Source organism: Anastrepha obliqua, chromosome 4, assembly GCF_027943255.1.
Source record: "Anastrepha obliqua isolate idAnaObli1 chromosome 4, idAnaObli1_1.0, whole genome shotgun sequence".
Classification (NCBI taxonomy): Eukaryota; Metazoa; Arthropoda; class Insecta; order Diptera; family Tephritidae; genus Anastrepha; species Anastrepha obliqua.
The window spans coordinates 46,006,773-46,026,756 of record NC_072895.1 but is presented as its reverse complement, the minus strand read 5'-3'; the positions used below and the strand labels follow the sequence as shown (position 1 = coordinate 46,026,756).

The window sequence follows — 19,984 nt, the reverse complement described above, 5'->3', positions numbered from 1 at the left end:
AAATTTAAAAATGCAACAAATTTTTATCAACATTTTAAACCTTTTCGTCAGAATTTTTAGAAACTTTCTTGTGCTTAAATTTTTTAGCCCATTAAATCTTAATACAATATTGAGTCAGTTTAAAGCAGCTCAAAGTTGCGCTCAGTTTTGATAATTTTTGTGTTTTAGCGCGGGAAATTCACAAGACCGTCTGCAAAAAAACAAAAAAAAAACAAATGTCAAAATGTTTGAGCCACTTTAAAGTTGCACTTCATTACACCAAAATGTGATGGCCTACAAAAAGAAATCTCGAATTTTTTCTAAAAATACTGATTAAAAAAATTTTTTTGTATGAAAATTTTTTAATTTTTGTTTTAATTTTGCACTAAGTTTGAAACTTTAAGTTACGTGGTTTTTGTTGTAGTATAAACTAAATTCTTATGAAAACAAAACAAGCAAAAAATTAAAATTTCACACTGCTATTGTTATGCACACAGGTGTACAACAGAAAAAATCATGTGTCTGCCACTGATTTTCAAATAGGAACTTTACTAAGCCTCACATACGTATCACAATCTTATGTGACTAAAACCTACATAAGTGAGCGTTTTTCAATTTTTTGTCTGTCTGTTTGTTCAGTGTAATTTCCTAAGCGGCTGTACGCATTTTGCTGTGACTTGCACTGATCGATAGATGGCTCTTGTAAACGGGTTATAGGCTATAATTTATACCGAAATACGCACACTAGGTAGCGCCGAGACTAAGTTATATGAATAGTAAGCAACCTTCTAAGAAAACCTTAGGAAAATCCTGGTGGATTTTTATGCAAAACCACCAGCGTTTCATGGCATCCATGACTTATTACACTAAATTAAAATACCAAAAGGAAAATATAATGCAGCCAAAAACACTTTGTAACATAATCTACCAAAAAAAAAAACAAAACAAAAAAAAAAGCTCCGCCTTGGCGCCACCGTGGCTACTCTTAACTTATGTTAAACAAAACAAATGCTAACTAAAATCAAACATTTTCGCAGCAACAGTGAATACCCTACCCCCAAATAAGAGCATAGACATTTGTTTTTAAAAAAGCTTTTAGTTTTTAATTTCTGCGTCCAATTTGCGAAACGACGTGTGAGTCTTTTAAGAGGTGGCTATTTTGAGTAGCCATCTTGCCATCGTCTGTCAGTTTTGGATAATTGCGTTTATTTTTAGAAAAAAAAGAGCGACTAATACAATTTCAGACGAGTATACTTACATATGAATGTATCTATTTTGCATGCTTCATCATTTCGAAATTATTCACTGCTGATGACGCTTTGTTGAGTTTTTTTTTTGTTTTTTGTTTTTGAATAATGATGTATCCAACGCTTACTCTTCTCCCTTTGACTTTTTCTATTAAAATTCACTAGCTGTTTGTATGTAAAAGAGAAGGCCTAGGACTTGTTTGTCCCTAAAAGCGCACTAGTTCGGTACTACTCATGCAAGGTAGTTCCAAAAGTTCTCACAATAACCCACCAAATTACTCTGATCGCTCTTAGAGATGAACCCACATTCTGATACTTGTGGGTTTTATTTACTAAAAAAAAACGTTATGCTGTGGTAATTGCGTCCCTAATAAAAGTAGTTTCAGTATACAAACAAAAAATTTTTGAAATAACCTATCCCTGAGTAACCTTGAGAACACATCTGGGGTATCTTCGGAAGAGATCTAGAAATCGCCGAACTCGTATCAGTATTTTTGTTTTAGAGTCACAATTGCTTTATAGAGTCACAATTTACCTTGAATCTGAATTGCAACAAAAAAAAAATATACTGAGAAAATACCGTAATAAGCAGAGCTTTATTGAATATTGTATGCCGTCGTCTACTTGCGCTTAGCGCTATTAATTCGTACCCCTACGATTTCTTCGCAAAATTATAAACATTCCACTATTTTTCTTTTATAAAACCTTAGAACTTATATTAGTTCAAAATTTATATTTTATCTATTTTAAAATCCTATTAATTTCTTAAATTCTACCAAGCCTTTTAACTTTTTAATCGGAATTTCTATAGAAAAGTTATATGCAGTTTTAGAGCTCATGGAATTCTAAGTCTAAGAGCGTGCAATTTCAATTGACTACAAAATACCCTTGGTTTTAGACAATTTTTTTCGCTTTGTTCTCACCCCTTTTTTTGAACGAAATGTGTGCAGAATTTTTAGAATTTTTCTGGGCTTGCAGTTTTAGAGCTCATGGAGTTCTAAGTCTAAGACAGTGCAATTTCAATTGACTACAAAATACCCTTGGTTTTAGACTATTTTTTTCGCTTTGTTCTCACGCCTTTTTTTGAACGAAATGTGTGCAGAATTTTTAGAATTTTTCTGGGCTTGCAGTTTTAGAGCTCATGGAGTTCTAAGTCTAAGAGAGTGCAATTTCAATTGACTACAAAATACCCTTGATTTTTGACAATTTTTTTTCGCTTTGTTCTCACGCCTTTTTTTGAACGAAATGTGTGCAGAATTTTTAGAATTTTTCTGGGCTTGCAGTTTTAGAGCTCATGGAGTTCTAAGTCTAAGAGCGTGCAATTTCAATTGACTACAAAATACCCTTGATTTTTGACAAATTTTTTTCGCTTTGTTCCCACGCCTTCTCGTCCAGTACATTTTCGAACGAAATGTGAGCTGCAATATTAACTCTTTGAACTTTTTTCCTCTTGACCTCTGCTCAAAGCTTTTTCTTTAATAACGCAACTTTGTTAGCTTAGCTAGCATCAAATTTCGCTGCTAAATAATTTAGAAGTTTAAAAGTAGCAAAGGATTGATCGCGAAATGGTGACCCTCTAGTGCCAAATGATGACCCATTACAGTTTGTTATGCATCACGTGTGTTCCTTGGTACGTTACGCCTTTCATTTGCCCAGAGCTTTTGTTTATTATAAATGATTTACTTATTTCACTATTTATCTTTCTGTTTATCATCACCATCAAACTTTAATTGCATTGTTTTTTTTTTGTTTTTTTTTTGCTTTCATAAACTCAATATAGAACTTCATTAAAGGGCGGAGGCCTGAAACTGTAGAAAAAGATCAGTAAACGTCATAAACCTGTAAAGATTATAAAATGTGGCAGACTATTGTATAATTACCTGAATAGCTGTTATTAAAAATATTTAAAAATAAACTTGTCTTTCTTTTCCTTACATTATTATTTGAATAAAGACGGCACAATTCAATTAGGATATTTGCAAATTGAAATATTTGCAATGCTTATATTATACTTATATACACATACATATATACACTTGCTTACACATATACAAGCGCACAAGCTGTAGGGGAATTGTTGTGCACCTCTAGGCAGCTTAAAGCGTATTTTGATGATTGATTGCATTATATTCACATTTTCAGGTTTGCCACTTGCAAAAATTTTCCATTACATTGTAGTTATCTAAATACTTATGAGGGTAGGATGAAAATAATCCAGTAGACAAGGAATTCCATTTCTAGTCGCCATTGCGGGTATTGCTTTATTTTGAGAGACCAAACTAATCAAACTAAATCATAACTAAATTCATTAAATTGCCTTGAAAACACGACGAGTGAACTTCCTCGATATTAGGCTTGCGCTGCAGGTTGAATAGCGGCTCCAGTTTTCACGCACAATAATCGACCAACCAACCGTATAGGGATTGTGTCTGGTTTATTAAATAAATTGGAGCTATCATACATATGTACATAGATATACTTTCATATGTCTATGCAATACCGAATTTTCATATGTCGGTGTGACAAAGTAAAGTAGCGGTCAAAGTACCGAAAGAATCGAATGAAACGAAATTGTAGGGTTACGAATTAATAGAGGTTAGGGCAAGTTTTTATATACATATTATTATTGAATAGGCCTATTTGTTTTACATACATCTCAAGTTGTCCATTTTGCAACTAGTACAATTGTAGTCACTCTCGAACTAGTATGCGAATTCTTCCTTTATTTAGAATGTTTTCCGAGTAATTTGCCTTTTCACTGTAGGGATACTGCCATACGCTACGTATGTATGTATTGTACGTATGTATCTTTTAGTTTTGTGTTGTTGGTAGGTATAAGCATTTGTGTTTGATTTTGTTGGAAAATTCGTGAAATGCAATTAGCACATTTTTATAAATTTCATGGCAGTTATTTTATTTGGTATAGCGCTTGAAAAATTCTTATTTCCCTGCTCTGCACCCTTTTATAAGCATATTTTTGTTTACTAAATTATGAAAAGATTTCTTCGCATGCATTGCTGTTCTTTGCTTGCCTTATTCCCCCATTTCTTTTCTAAGACATAATTTTAATTTTTTTTCCTTTGGCATTCCTTTCGAAAATGTGCGACGTTCATACTATGAATTTTTATTTAATTTTTGCAATGTCGCAATTTTCTTGGTCGCACATCAAGTCAAGTGTGGTCGTTTTTACAGGGTGGTCCATGCACCGTTACATCTCTTGACGGATCAAAGATTTAGTTTATGGTTAGGCATTTTCAAAAGTGGCTGCTTTTCGCTTTGGCAAAGTTGCAACATATTAGAATCGAATATCGGCCGCTTAGAAAGTGCAATTCACGACTATATCCAGTCGGTGCGATTGCGAAAACTTATAAGATTGTTTTCGTCTATGCCGACTAGCTCTTTGAGGTTTTCAAAAGGCTCCTTGCCAAGGGTTAACATCCCCGCCTTTCATAGGGCAGGAGATTTACAAAGGAAGTGGATGATAGTTTCCTTTTTCTCCAGATGATTAACGATTTTTTATGGCCATAATTAGATGGTATTGATCTGGACAACGTTTATTTTCAACAAGACGGCGCTACGTGCCACACAAGCAATGAAACCATTGATCTTTTACGGGAAAAGTTTCCGGATCGTGTTATCTCTCGGAGAGGTGATCACAATTGACCACCCAGATCTTGTTTCTTTGGGGCCACGTGAAAGAGAAGGTCTACGCCAATAGCCCATGGTCGATTCAAGACCTCAAAGATGGAATTCGTGAGGCTATCGAGGACATAGGGCAGCCACTTTGCAATTGGGTTGTGGAAAATTTCATGAAAAGGATATTGCCCTGTAAGCATGGCCGTGGTGATCATTTGCCTGATTTTATTTTCCACTATTAACGGCACACCTTCTTCTTTATAATGAAATAAATATCCGATCGTTTATATTAAAAAATAGCATTTTCATTGAATATCAAAATAACACCTCTTATTAGATAAGCCTATTATATTTTAAGGGATTATCACTACCGTGAGTCTGCAGGCATCCTTTCGTTTCATATTTGTCAATGTTGACGTTTGTTTGTGGGTAGGTAGGTGGGCCGTAACGCAAGGTTTCCTCCCTCCAAATAAAAATGAGTGAATGGAAAAATATGAAACTAAATTGGAAATGCTAAATGAACCACCCTTTATTTTTCTCGCCATTTTTACTTAACTCTTATAACACAATTTTTTCTCAACAGTTTTTTTTTGTTTAAATCGTTTTTTTTTGCTTTGTTTTGCTCAACAGTTTTTTTGTGCACTCGTGACTTGCTTTTGCACTTATTTAGACTCATTTAAATAGCAGCTAACTTTTGTGCGCTTTTCGGTTGGTCGTCTGATTAATGTTAAATGTAAGTGTCAACAAATTGTGAAAATGTCAGCTATTTTGACGCAAGTCTTTGTAGCTTGAACTACATACAAATAATATTTTGAATGGCTTTGTGCAGGAGTGAAGGGCAAATAGATGCTTTTGAAAATAGAAATACTCGTACGTTGCCAATGAGAAGTGTAGTGGAAAAATCTTTAATTAACACACAAAATTGAAAACTTGCGAAAAAAAATTGTCTACACCCAATGTTTATATAATTTTCCCTTTATTTAAATGAAATTTGATTTCACGTTGAAATTAGCAGAAAATAAGTTGATCACAATTTAATAAAATTTACGAAATAATTCTGTTTTTTTCGCGTCAACTTGTCTATAGTTTTAGTTTTAACTTTTTTGTTGCTCTAGTGCCAAAACTTGGAAGATTTTTATGAATACCTTTGTCAAGCATTAGGCGACAAGTTTTTCAATTGGTTTTAGTGGTGAGTAGGCAAGAAGTGAGTAAGATGGTAGCGGTACAGCGCTTTTATCGTTAAAAAAATGTGACTGATAAAAGATTTCCTATCGAAAATAAAGTCAAAGGTATATTTTTAGTTATAAGATATTAAAAGAAGGTGTAGAATATATTATATAGTGCAGGATATGAGTTTATTTATAAAGTCACATTCTAAAATATTTAAAAACCTGCATTGGACTTGTGGAACACTGAGCCTAATAAGTCTTGTTAAGTCTTCATTGTGAGTGAGGCTTGCCCTCTTATTTTATGAGACTTTTTGTATCTGCCTATGCATGGAACCATACAAATACGCTTAATGGACTTGTGGAACACTTAATACAGGGTGGGCCATATAGCGTTTGCTTTTTGAATCACCTATTTTTTTGAGAATGGTAACGCAAATGACATGTCAAATGTGTTCATAATTTACTTAAAGGTTTGACATTTATGAAATGGGACGCTATACGCTTGAACAAAATAGGAAAATGTTTCCCAATTCCAAAGTGGTGAATCTTTTTCTTCTTCCGCGGTTACAGAAAAAGGCGAGCGTTACCGTGACATGCTCAACGAGTTTTTGTTTCCAAAAATTGAAGAGGATGACATGGACGACATTTGGTTTCAACAGGACGGTGCAACTTGTCACACTGCCAAAGTTACACTCGAACTTTTGGCTACCGTTTTTGAATTCCGATATTAATTGGCCGCCTCGAAGCCGTGATTTAAGCCCGTTGGACTATTTTTTGTGGAGAGCCGTTAAGGACAAATGCTATGCGAACCATCCAGAGACGATTGATGCTTTAAAACACGAAATCGAAGTTGCCATTCATGAAATTGGGGGCCAAACAATCGAAAATGTGCTTAAAATTGGGTTGATCGAATGGCCTACTGTAAAGCTAGTCGTGGCAGTCATTTGAACAATATTATTTTTCATTCACAAATGACAATGTTCAATCTTCAAAATAAAAAAAAAAGTTTGAAAAAATATTTATTAGTTTTTTTTTTTATAGCCGATTCAAAAAGCAGATTTCACAGCACCCTATATATCAATTACTAGGCTCTATTTAACTCTAACAATGAAAGCGATTGTCTAATTCTAAAAGTCTCACGTGTCTGCTCTATGAATTTAAGTCATAATGAGATAAATTTATTTACAATGTAAGCTTTGCTAATTATAAATACCAGCTAATTACAATAACAAACAAACACGCAGAACAGACACCTCTTTTAAGAGAACACTTTTTCAGTACTTACCACAAACCCTTAAGAATTAAAAAGAACATTTTTTCTCCCATAACATATTATTCACTTTTTTTACACTTTTCTCATAAGCGCATAAATTTTTCAGCCCTTTAGGTGACCGCTTAAGTAAGAGAACGCTGTTCTACAAGACGCTTAGAGGCCACTAGCAAAGGTATAACGTCTCACAAAAATTAGGCAGACTGTGTCTTAACTCACCACTTTGTGTTGAAATCTTTGTAGTACCCAAGGCGAATTTATTCATTGTGGTGGCCTTAGAACAGCTATATTGCTTTTCCACTTGTGATTTGGTATTTTGAATGTCAAAGTGACCTGCGTCTTTGTTATTGCTTTGTTGTTTGTTTGTGTGTTTACATTCTGCATGAAATTTTGATAGTCAAAATACCATTGGCGTATCTGCTCGAAGAGTGGACCACTTCGACTTCATGGTCTTTTGTGCCCGCGTTTGCTCATAGTGGACCGGAAATCCAAGCGGATGGTCACCTCGAAGCAATATAAAGCTAAATTTAAGCGTATTTAACATTAATTTATGCTTTGATTCATGACCATTAATGAAATCCATTATTGAGGACAAAGAAAAGTCAAAATAATGGATATGATCTACGACCGGGCTCATTGGGATGTATCTTAGAGTGGAGAGAAATTTTTTTGAATCGCTTCTGGCAGACCTGCAGAAAGTTGCCTTTTAAGCCCAGAAATATGAGTGCAAAATATTATTTGTCCCATCCTATCTTAAGTCGTGCCTCCGATATCAAGTTGTGAAAGGAAATATAATATATCAACCTTTGAGCAAATCGTCTTTTCGAAATTCAGATAGTCTTAACTTGTCCCTTCCTCTCTTTACCATTTACTCGTACTATGTATCATGTAAAAACATAACGAATGGCAAGGTGAGCTATATTTTTTGCTTGCCTGAAATGTGAATATACATAGATTTCAAAGATGGTGTTCTTCGTCTAATGCAGGAAGAAGGAGATGTAAGCCACCTGGCCACGTGCAAAGATTCTTCGATTATTAGTAAACTTTTCATTGCTATGCCTGATTCTTATGAGTTTTAAAATATATTTATGGCAACAGCTTTGCATAGGAGACATTTTTCTCATTAAATTTAAATATGTATTTTTTTTTTTAGAAATAATCGACAGCATCAAAGATTACCAAATTGTTTGCTTTTCATACATTTTTACCCCTACTTGTACTTAAAGAAAAATAATTTTTTTATTACTTGCCATTAATATATTTACTCACTAACTCATCCTTCTCTTTTCGCTTCTATTTCCAGAATCTCGCTGACAAGCGCGAGGATACCAATCGCTCCGAGTCACTGGACGAACTCAACGCCGATCAGCTGGTGCAAGAGAAAAGTGCCGTACAGCATGGTCTACTCTACTTTGAATCGCTCTATGGTCGCCCCGCCACCAAGGATGAACGCGATGCAGCACGTCCACTCTATGATCGTTACCGCCAACTTAAACGCATGGTTTTGCGCAGTGTCATGCAATCAGGCAGCGCTGCCGCCGGCGCACCCGAATTGCCAACCATATTGGAAAATGAAGCAATGGTCTTCGAATTCACGCCACATCAGCTTTCATCGGCTAATAGCACTGAATCGAATTCGCCTAGCGATTCGACGGCAGCGCCAAATGCATCATCCGATGACTCGACCACCACCACAACTGGTGTCGCAGCTGATGCATCAGCGACCAATACAACCACAGCTACAACTACAACAGCAGCAACGACTCAGACATCAACTGGCGCTAGTGAAAATATTAGCGCACTAAATATCGAACAGTTGTGGGAACATTTGGAGAAGACACGCGAAGAGAAAAAGCTACTCAAGCGTACCATACGCGAGTACGAGACTATTTTTGAGGAACAAAATGGCCGCAAGATGCTGAAGAATGACCGTAAAACCATCGAAGAGACTTATGCGCAGTACAAAGAGAAGAAAGCGAAGACCCGTTTATTGCAGGAGCTCATCAAGAAGCAGAAACGTTCGTTCGCCTAAGCTGTGGCAGGAGTGACAAAAAGCGCTTTTGCGAAAGCTTCGCTGGATATAACTATTTTATATACAAACGGAAAGGAAGACGAGTGAAGGAAAGCTCAATTTATATGTGTTTGTGGCGACGATGACAAATTGTTGTCGTCTTTTTTGAGGCAAAATGTATGCTCGATAAAGCTGTACTCGTAGCAGAGCAACAAACCAACTCAAAGCTTTTGCAGTTGTAGAATGTAAAGCATGAAAGCTTTTTTATAGCGCACGGACGGACATATATATATATATACGTATATGTGTGACTATTCGCTTTTATTGGAATGTGGAATGCAGCGCAGCGTAGTGTTGGAGAAAGCGGAAAATATTATATACGAGTATAGCGGAACTATTATATATTTTTTTTGGCGTAAAAAATTACAATAATAGATTTCTATAATGTCAACATTTTATTATTTGCTCTTTTTGAATCATTTTTTGCATTGACTTGAATAAACTGATATTTTGTCATGACAAAACATACTTTAGTTTAAATAATTCATTGTTATATAATTTGTATGCACTTATCTAACTAAAAAAAATTATATTTATTTTGCATCTCATTTATTAAATATACATATACATACATACATATATACTTATATACCAAATGCGATTATATAATGCGGTTAACTGATTTAACGCATAGCCATCAAACAGTTATTTAGTTATTTAAGCTCTTGAGAACTGTGTTAATTTTTATAAAATTCACAAAAACTATTATATATTAAATTTTAAGTGGAGCGCAAATTGAAGCTAAACAATGAAACAAAATATTGTAAAATGCACGAAGGAGGAGGGAAAGAGAAAGTAAAGTTTCAAGTATTGAAAATTAAAAAAATATGCATTGTTTGTAAAACAACCAAAAACGCTATTTGATGTACAACAAAAATATAATAAAAGAAATAATCTGCAAAGAAAACATTACCATTTTTTTTTATTAAAAATTATACAAATTTTTGTAAGAAGAAATTATGCATGATGTTCGATTTATAAAACCTAGTTGTACTACTAAGATTAGTTGAAAACTTTTGACTTCGGATGAGTAATAATTTTCTAGAAAACTACGTACTAATAAAAATTCATATACATATCGCTCATTTACTTCACTAGGTCACAATCCAAGAAAGCAGAACGTTGAGGAAAACGGCTGCAAACTTTTGAACTCACTTTGCCTACGTAAGTAGAAGTAATAAAGATATATTTCCATCTAATGAAATACTAAGCCTCTTCTTTTCGTCAAGCGTTAGCAAGTGGCGAACAGATGAAGCACCTTGTATAAATGAACATATCTTGTCAATGCTGGAAGAGGCTGCCTTAAATTACATGCGTTTGTAAATTGAAAGTGAATAGTGAATTTTACCAGTTTAATGAGGTATAATCAGACTCACTATCGGCTAAGCTTGGTTATTTGGTTACTTTGTGGTTGTTTTCGCATGAGAATTTTTTTTCAAGTTAGATGGGCAGAGAGATAGGCATCAGACAAGTGGCGAATAAAAGAGGCCTTCTATTAATAGATATCGCCATGAAATTTTGACACAGCACAAAAGAAGAGCTTGTGGCAGCATTCCCCGTAGATGTATGGGGAATGCATATGCTTCTACAACAACAACAACAACAACAATCACGTAATAAAAAGCGGTAATACTGCTGCACTGATGACAATTTGCAACACTGTTGCAATTGCTCAACTGATACTTTTCTGATGTTCGGCAAACAAAAAATTTTTGAAGCCGATTTATTTGTATTCGCGCGCAACATTTGCCGAATTTTTGACACTTCGAACATGATGCTTTTGATAATGTTGCCAGAATTTTACATCCAACGTGATACTTTCACAAATCATGCAACACTGCGGTTGTGATTGAAGCTCGAACAAACCCTTTGTTTGATTATGACACTATTGGATTAATGAGCGATATGTTTTATAAGTGTAGGGTATTTTACACTTTGTGACTCTAAAGCCTACTAAGATTTTTTAATATTACACAATTTTTTATATTAATAAAAACATTTTTTTTATGAAAACTATAATTTTTTTTCAAAAAAAAATTTCTTTAATGAAAACTAAAATTTTTATCAAAAAAAATTTTTTTTTATGAAAACTAAAATTTTTATCAAAAGAAATTTTTTTTTATGAAAACTAAATTTTTTATTAAAAATTTTGGTTTTTTCATGAAAACTAAAATTTTTATTAAATTTTTTTTTAATTTAGTTTTGAAACTAAAATGAAAACTAAAATTTTTATTAAAAATTTTCTTTTTTAATTTAGTTCTAAAAAAAAAAATATCTTAGTTGAAATATTCATAAAAGGCAACAATTTAAGACATGTATAATATATTTTAAAGAATAGAATTTTATTTTCAGATTCAAATTAAAAATAAAATAAAATACTGAAATATATTTTTTATTTATTTTTTATAAAATTTTTTTTCATTCCTTTTCATTTTACATTTAACTTTTTTTTGTTAATTTTTTAAATTATTTTTTTAAATTATTTATTGTACATAATTTTTTTTTTCAATTAATTTTCTAAATGCCTTCATTATATTTAACGAAATTCAAATTATTTACCTGATTGTTGAAAATATTTATGAAAGACAATAGAATGTACATATACGAGTATACATTTGTGTGTTAACACTTCATTTTGCGTAAGCAATATTTTTTCTAATTATTTTTTATTATATATTTCAAATTGGCACTTTTCAATTGATTCATTAATTTTTTAACTTTTTCTTTTCAAATGAATACATTTGTTGGTTGACAGTGTATTTGAAATAATAATAAATAACATATTTATTTTTGATCTTTATTTGATTAATGTTTTTTGTTTTATTTTTTCATATTTTTATATACGATTTTTAAATTTATTTTAATTGTTTTAAAAGTGGCTTAAACTCGTTCATGTGACACATATTTTTTTTATATTTCACTCTAAAAATTTAAATATTTTTATTCAACATTTGCGTTTTCCTTGATTATAGTCACATTGACTACAATTTCAAACTCTAAAGTTTCTGGAAAAATAAATTAATTTAAATAACAAATTTTCTGCGAAAAAGCGAAAATAAAATCTAAATTGTGCTCGAAGTTATTAATCAAAATGCAATTTTAGATGAAACATTTGCAGCGAATACTACTTTGCGTCTAAGCAGCTTTATTTTCTAAGATTTTTGTTTATTAAAAAGTATTGATCTTTAATTCATGGGAATGTTTTTTATAGCCATATTTATAAAAAAGGCTTTATAAAACGGCATTTGCATGTTTTTAATATTTTTTTTAATAAATTAAAATTAAATATTTTTATTTTATTTTTCTCTCATTTGGTTGTTGAATTAATAAATTGAGAGGTAGGCCGTAACCAATATTTAACTTTATTATTTCGTAGCGGAAATAAAAAATAATTTAAAAGGGAAACGTTATAAATAATTTTTAGAAGTGTCTTAAAATATTTTTTCTTTAACGTGCCCAATTTTTTTTGTCGGCAGTCTTTCATATACATATGTACAAAGCTGCTAAAATAGATGCAATTTGAAAAGCAAAAAAATTGGTTAGGCCTGTTATTAATGCTAGTAGACATGTAAATACATAAATTTGAATATATGCATGCATTTGCCAGCCAGTTGTTTAATTGAATTACACTTTTTTTTGAATATTTTTTTATCAATTTATAAATTTTAATTTGGTACTTATTTTTTTTTTTGCTCTTAATCTTTAATTCTTTAGTTATTTTTTTCATATTAATTGCTATTAATTTTTAATTTAATTCGCATATTTAACTTCTTAAGTTTGCTGATTTCAATTCTAAAAAATACTGTTTTGTTTTTTTCTTTCTTTGATTTTTTTTTTTATTGTTTCGAAAAATCTTACTGTTTGCTAATTTCACTGCTAACAGGAATACACTTACTTCTAGTAGTATTTTGATGTCAATTTCTTAATTAGAAAATAATAAATCTACTGAAAATAACTTCGAACTTATTTGGAATACATAAAATTGGCCGTTGTAGTGAAGTACAGTACTGAAGCAATGAAATTGCTAAAAAAAAATCCGCAAACTGTTAATAAAATAATTTTATTAAAATGCATGCTAATAATAATACTTTCCAAACAAAATTAATAAATTTCCTAATTTTTGTAATTTTTTATATATCTGCAATTTATATAAATTTTTTAACATTTTTAAAAAATTCAATGGTATTTTATTTTTAAATTTATATATATTTTTTTAAATTCAAAATTTGTTTTTTACATTTAAAAAATGCAATGGTATTATTTTATTTTATTTTTTTTTTAATTTAAATTTTTTTTTACATTTTAAAATTTCAATATTATTCTATTTTTCAATTAATATAATTTTTTTTAAATTCCAAATTTGTTTTTTACATTAAAAAAAAGCAATGGTATTATTTTATTTTATTTTTTTTAATTTAAATTTTTTTTTACATTTTAAAATTTCAATGTTATTCTGTTTTTCAATTTATATAATTTTTTTTAAATTTCAAACTTATTTTTTACATATAAAGAATGCAATGGTATTATTTGATTTAATTTTTTTTTTAATTTAAATTTTTTTTACATTTAAAAATTTCAATGTTATTTTATTTTTCAATTTATATGCTTTTTTTAAATTCCAAACTTGTGTTTTACATTTAAAAAATGCAATGGTATTATTTTATTTTATAATTTTTTTATTTTAATTTTTTTTTTTTTTACATTTTAAAATTCAATGGTATTTTATTTTTCAATTTATATAATTTTTTTTTCAATTCCAAATTTGTTCTTTATATTTAAAAAATGCAATGGTATTATTTTATTTTATTTTTTTCAATTAAATTTTTTTTCACATTTTAAAAGTTAAATGATATTTTATTTTTCAATTTATATAATTTTTTTAAATTCCAAATCTTTTTGTTACATTTTAAAAATTAAATGATATTTTATTTTTCAATTTATATAATTTTTTTTTACATTTAAAAATTCAATGGTATTTTATTTTTCAATTTATATAACTTTTTTCAACTCCAAATTTGTTTTTTACATTTAAAAAATACAATGATATCATTTTTATTTTATTTTTTTTTAATTAATTTCAATATTCAATTGTATTATTTTCTTTATGCAATTTATATAATTTGTTTTTTTAATTTTAAAATTTAATTGTATTATTTTATTTCTGCAATTTATATAACTTTTTTTATATATTAAAAAATCCAAGGTATTATTTTGTTGCCTTTGATATGCTTCAATTACATTTGTCGAAAAATAATATGCAAAAATCCCAAAGTAAAGAATTAGAAGCAGAAAAGTTTTATTCCAAGTTCCTTACCACATAATCTTAGTTTTAAGCGGCAGCATGTTTTCTAATAATTATTACTTCGAAGTTTCATTTTATATAAGGCATGCGCCCATCCAATCGTTGTGATAGTTTTAGTTAAAAATCTTTATTTCTACTTTATTTGAAAAATAATAAAATAAATAAAACAAAATCGATGTGGGCATGTTTGTGAAGCTATGGAAAAATAAAATACACAAAATATCTTTATACAAATTATATATACATATATATTTATCTGAGCAGTAATCATTTATTTACACCCTAAACAAAATATGGGAACAATGAAAATTGCACTGGAGCAAAATAAAACACATTTTTTTTGTCTATATTCTTCTGAGAGTAAATGAAGCTTAAAAGTGCTGTTGATTGCCATATGTGTGTAGGAAATATTTGTAAACAATTTACTAATGAAAAATGCACATATTTGAAAAATGTATCACTAATAGCAAGACAAAATATTTATGGGCATGAATGGTGAATTATTTGCACAATTTATGCGCTAATGCGTTGCTACGAATATGTAATGAATGCAGTGACGCTCCATGGGAAAAATGTAAGGGAGCCGGCGTGCGTGTTTATATGTATTTGTGAACGAAATTTTTCATAATTCTTTGGAAGCGACATACATATAAAACTACATATATTATACATATACATAAGTAGGCTATTGTACGGGTTGTTGTTTTTTTTTTTCTTTCTTGCATTACGAAAACTAATTCAAATTTTACATACACTTACACAACTATTACACCTATTCATAAGCATATATCAATATATACATATATATAATACATATATACATATATTTACATATGCTCACTTACACAATGACACACTTATTATTCATGTTTATTGAGTATTCATTATATATATCTCCAAATTGATATATAAAAAAAATAATAATTGTTATAAATACCGTAAAGTGAAACAAAGTAAACTGCAATCATTGCAAATATTTGACTGTAAAAACTGAGTTGGCGTAAAAATGCTGTTAAAAGCAATTGACATTTGCCTATGAGTATAATTAAAAAAAAATCAAATTTATTCTTTTTAAAAGAACCTAATTAATGTGTTTGTTTTATTTACATACGTATGCGTTGATTTTCACTTGGTTGGATTGATTTTTTCACTCACTGCGTTTTCAAAGGTTTTGTAACTATATTTACATACATACATGCCTATATCATTATTTCATTCTTTGTGTACTTTAATTTTTCTTTATTTCATTTCATAGAAAACTGCAAAATTATTATTTTTTCATCAAAATATGCACAAATTTTTACAATATTTATAATTATATTATAAATTTAAATTTAAAACTTTAATGGCTTCGAAAATTTGTTAGCATATTTATTTTCATCTTCAGATTATTCATTGTTCATTGTACAATATTTATTGAATAGCAAACTTCACAAACTCTAATACACCCATCTAAGTTCATAATAAAAGTAGCGTTACTTCTTATTCATGTTTTTTTTTTTTGATAAAATATAGTTTATAAGTTTCAAATTTTGTATATTGTAAATAAAACAAGTCAGAAAATGTTCATAAAAATTTTTAATCAGAATTTTTAGAAAAATTTCAAGTACGCCGTTTTATGACCCATTCAATTTTGGTGCAATAAATTTGAACTTGAAGCGACGGAAAAATCGCGTTGATTTCTTTTATGTTTTTTTGCAGGCTGTCTTTTCTATTTTCACCATATGAGCATTGATTGTATAAGAGAAACAAAAAACTATTATTAAAAATTAACGTAAAATGGCAACCACTTAAAGCTGGCATAATATTGTATTTAATAAAAAAAATTAATATTTTTTAATATTTTGTACAAAGTTTGAAGTTTTGTATCTCATGACTTTTGTTGTAGTATAAACCTTGAATTGCTCAATTTGAAAAATTTTCTCATCAGAAAACACAATGTTCGGAAATTGTCCGCTTTCGGCCAAGCGAAGCAACTCCTTCGCTCTCTCAAGTCTGACTTGTTGCTGTTTTGGTGTGAGATCATGCGCCTTTTGAAAATTGTAAGGCTTGACTTTGAGATAATTTTTCAGTATGCGGCGGATGCTATGGCCAGATATTTTCAGTTCTTTCGCCATTTGATTCGCACTTCGTCGGGGTTTTCGCTCAAGTCGCTTCTTCACTTTCGGAACCATTTCACGTGACGTTGCAGACTTTTGATGACCACCTTCATGACGTTTCGCGATGCTACCAGTATCTTTGTAACGAGTAATGGTGCGACAAACAAAAACTTTATTTACTTAAAGTGCGCGTGACCAATCGCTGGTTCTGATTTTTCAGCCAAATATAATGCAAATACACTATTACGTTTAAAATCCATTACTGATTTTCTTTTGTAAACAATACTCTGAACTGTCATTAAACCAACTAACAGACAGCTGATGCCCATGCCCATGCATCAGATGCGCGAGCGCTCTGAAGTTGGTTACACTTCGAGAGCCGGACCCTGTAAGATTATTAATTATTAATTCCGGTATTCAAACAAGAGTCAATAGTCACTATTAATGATTTACTAATGACATGATTGAGGTTCAATGCTATCTATGGCACAGAGGTGCGGAATTTATTCTTAAATTATTGGCAAGAAAGAAATTCAAGAGTGTAAAATTCTACAATCAACTTAATTCACCTCTAACAAACTCTCAATGAGTTTCAGAGGTAACGGATTTTCAAAATCAACAGAAACAAAAAAAAAAAAAAAATATTGCAGAATTCAAAATAGCCGCCGGAAAGTGGCACTCAGTATTAAATTAAAAGAACTTACCTCTTCTTTTGTGCATTGCGATCTATTGTGATAGCCAGTAGATACATCATATTCAGTAGCAGTTGTTACGGAATTTCGTGAGGTCATCTGGAAAGGCCATAATATAGCTTAAGTCATGGCACACCATCACCATAAAGAAAAGTGTGGCTCCAGTAAGAGTTTCATAGCGATCCATTACCTGGGTTCCCATGACACTTGCACCTCTGTACGAGGTTCAAGAAGAATGAGAAAACCATTTCCGTTTGGAAGTAAAGGTGTTAAAGGATAGAAGATGTAGTTTCGAAGCAGCTCATGTCGTATTGAATAAAAAAGTCATTGCGGTTTCGATGAGTATGACTAAAGAGCTTTCTTTTGGGTTTTTTGCTTGTATATTAAAAGTTTTGTATATATTAAGAGTACCTTTAACAACATTTTTGGAATTTTTTTTGGCTCTTAATCTCATGCTGTTGAGTAATTTTCGAGTACAGCTTTATGAATTAAAATATTTTCTTTGTTCGTCGTGAGATGCGTGAATTATTTTCGTGAGTGAATGTGCTGTTAAAAGCCTAGGTTAAAGTTCATGATTTTGAGAATTAATATTAGTGGAAAAAATTAAACAACTATAAGAAATTTTCAGATTTTCAGGGATTTTTCAAGAGTTTGGAAAAAAGCAATTTGAAGCTTTTCAGATCTTTTAAGGAGCAACTTTTTAAAGTAATGGGTACTCCTAGGAAATATGATTATGCAGGATCGTTTTGTCTTTGACCGTCGCTATATCATCAACTGAAAATCGCATAGGTAATTGAAGAGTGTTTTCAAAGACTTGAGTGAATTTTCTCTAAAAATTCCACATCTTTTTTCCCCCCCTTATGTGACATAAATTTGAAAAAGCAAGATGATTTATTTGAAAATCAAGCACTAAATTGCAAATATTGATAAAGCGAATAACTTGGAACCAGTTTTTTACAGCTCAATGTACCCATAAAAACTCTACGAAGTTTCAAATTTCAAAAATTAAAATATCATGTTTTTGATCTTAAACCCGTATAATCACTATTGAAGTGATTCCTTTTTCCACATTTTTATGGCAAACAATGTACAAATTTAGGAAAACAAGAAAAAAAAAATGTTTTCCAATATTCAAACATGTTTTTAAACAGCTTGAGGAATTTGAAGAAAAAAACATTACCGCCGGCATTAACGTTATCCAAAGCGTACCACATAGAGACTGCATGGTCGGCTTTTTTGTGTTAGGGTGGATCTGCGTCTGTCTGCCTTTTGGCTCGGTCGTCTGCTTGTTCACCAACAGGCGACTCCCATCCTTACTCTCACAATTATCGAGCTGCGAACTTTAATGCAGCTAATTTCTACAAATTGTTTCGATTGGGTATGTCACATACCGAACCGCCTCAGTCATTTCTCTCACAGCATCGATATGTGCTGGAAAACCAGCAGTTGAGGGACGACCTGTATGACATTCGGCACTAAGACTAACTTGAATTCAGCAAACCAGTCGTATCCAGTAGTTTTTGATTGTGTTTTATTCGTAAAAAATTGTCGCACGAAAAATTTCTATTTTTTCCCAAAATTGTCGCCATAAATAAAAGTTTCACGGATTTTTTGATTTGTCAATTATGATTGCCATGAAAAATGTAAAACTTTGAAAATTCCAAATAACAAAGCCGGCAAATGCCAACAAACGATAGATACCAGAAGCCTTTAGGCTTCCCAGGTAATTAGGTCTGAACGCTTTAAATCCCCGTAAACGGGGTGTAGCGAATTAATAACAGTGGCTTCACTGGATTAATCATCTACGAGTCAAAGTATTGTATGCGTTATCTACTGGAAATAGTACAGTAAGGCTGTAACACCGGCATGGATAAAGATTAGACCACACCTGGTATTTCTATTTTGTGTGAGTCACTTTTTATTATTATAAGGACAGTTTTGTTTTCGGACTCACTCAAATGCTTTTCTCTTCAATTATGGACATTTGATTGCCGATGAGGAGGTTTAAAATGGCTTAATGCATTATCAAAGCTGCCGTCGCGGCTATGATGTGTCTGGAGACTAAAAAACTCCTCCTCGTGTGGAATCGTCGCCCACCCTGGAACCGCTGTCGCATTACTTCAGAGTGCTGTTCATTCATGAACATCTGTAATCATTCCTTTGATACAGATTTAATTACCTGATACTCGTATATTATATACTAGCAAACCCGGCCCGCTTCGCTGGGCAAATACACGGTGGATCCACGTTTTGGCATATATTTCGAGACCCTAGTCATCAATAAGTATGAAAATTACCCCATATTAAAGCACTTATCAACAGCTTTCATTTGATACCCATATTGTACATACACGTCCGAAGGTTACCCGAGTCCACGTTTTGACCTATATCTCGAGACCCTATCTACCAATAGGTATTCAAACTATACGGAAACCATCTTCAATACCTACTTAACAATGTGTGTAAGTTTGGTTTAATTCGGTTTAAAGACACGGCGGGTCCACGTTTTGGCATATATT

At 31.2% G+C, this 19,984-nt stretch overlaps 1 protein-coding gene across 7 annotated transcripts in view; it reads left to right on the top strand.

Annotated features, from left to right (window-relative positions):
• Positions 1–10,281, top strand: part of LOC129246372 (protein FAM13A) — a 205,071-nt gene extending 194,790 nt beyond the window's left edge. For all 7 annotated transcript variants that reach the window (XM_054885134.1, XM_054885137.1, XM_054885135.1 and 4 more), the window contains one exon: positions 8,605–10,281. In XM_054885134.1, coding sequence (XP_054741109.1) covers positions 8,605–9,333 — 729 coding nt within the window. In that variant the 3' untranslated portion in view covers positions 9,334–10,281. The remainder of the gene's footprint in view (positions 1–8,604) is intronic.
• Positions 10,282–19,984: the final 9,703 nt, after the last annotated feature.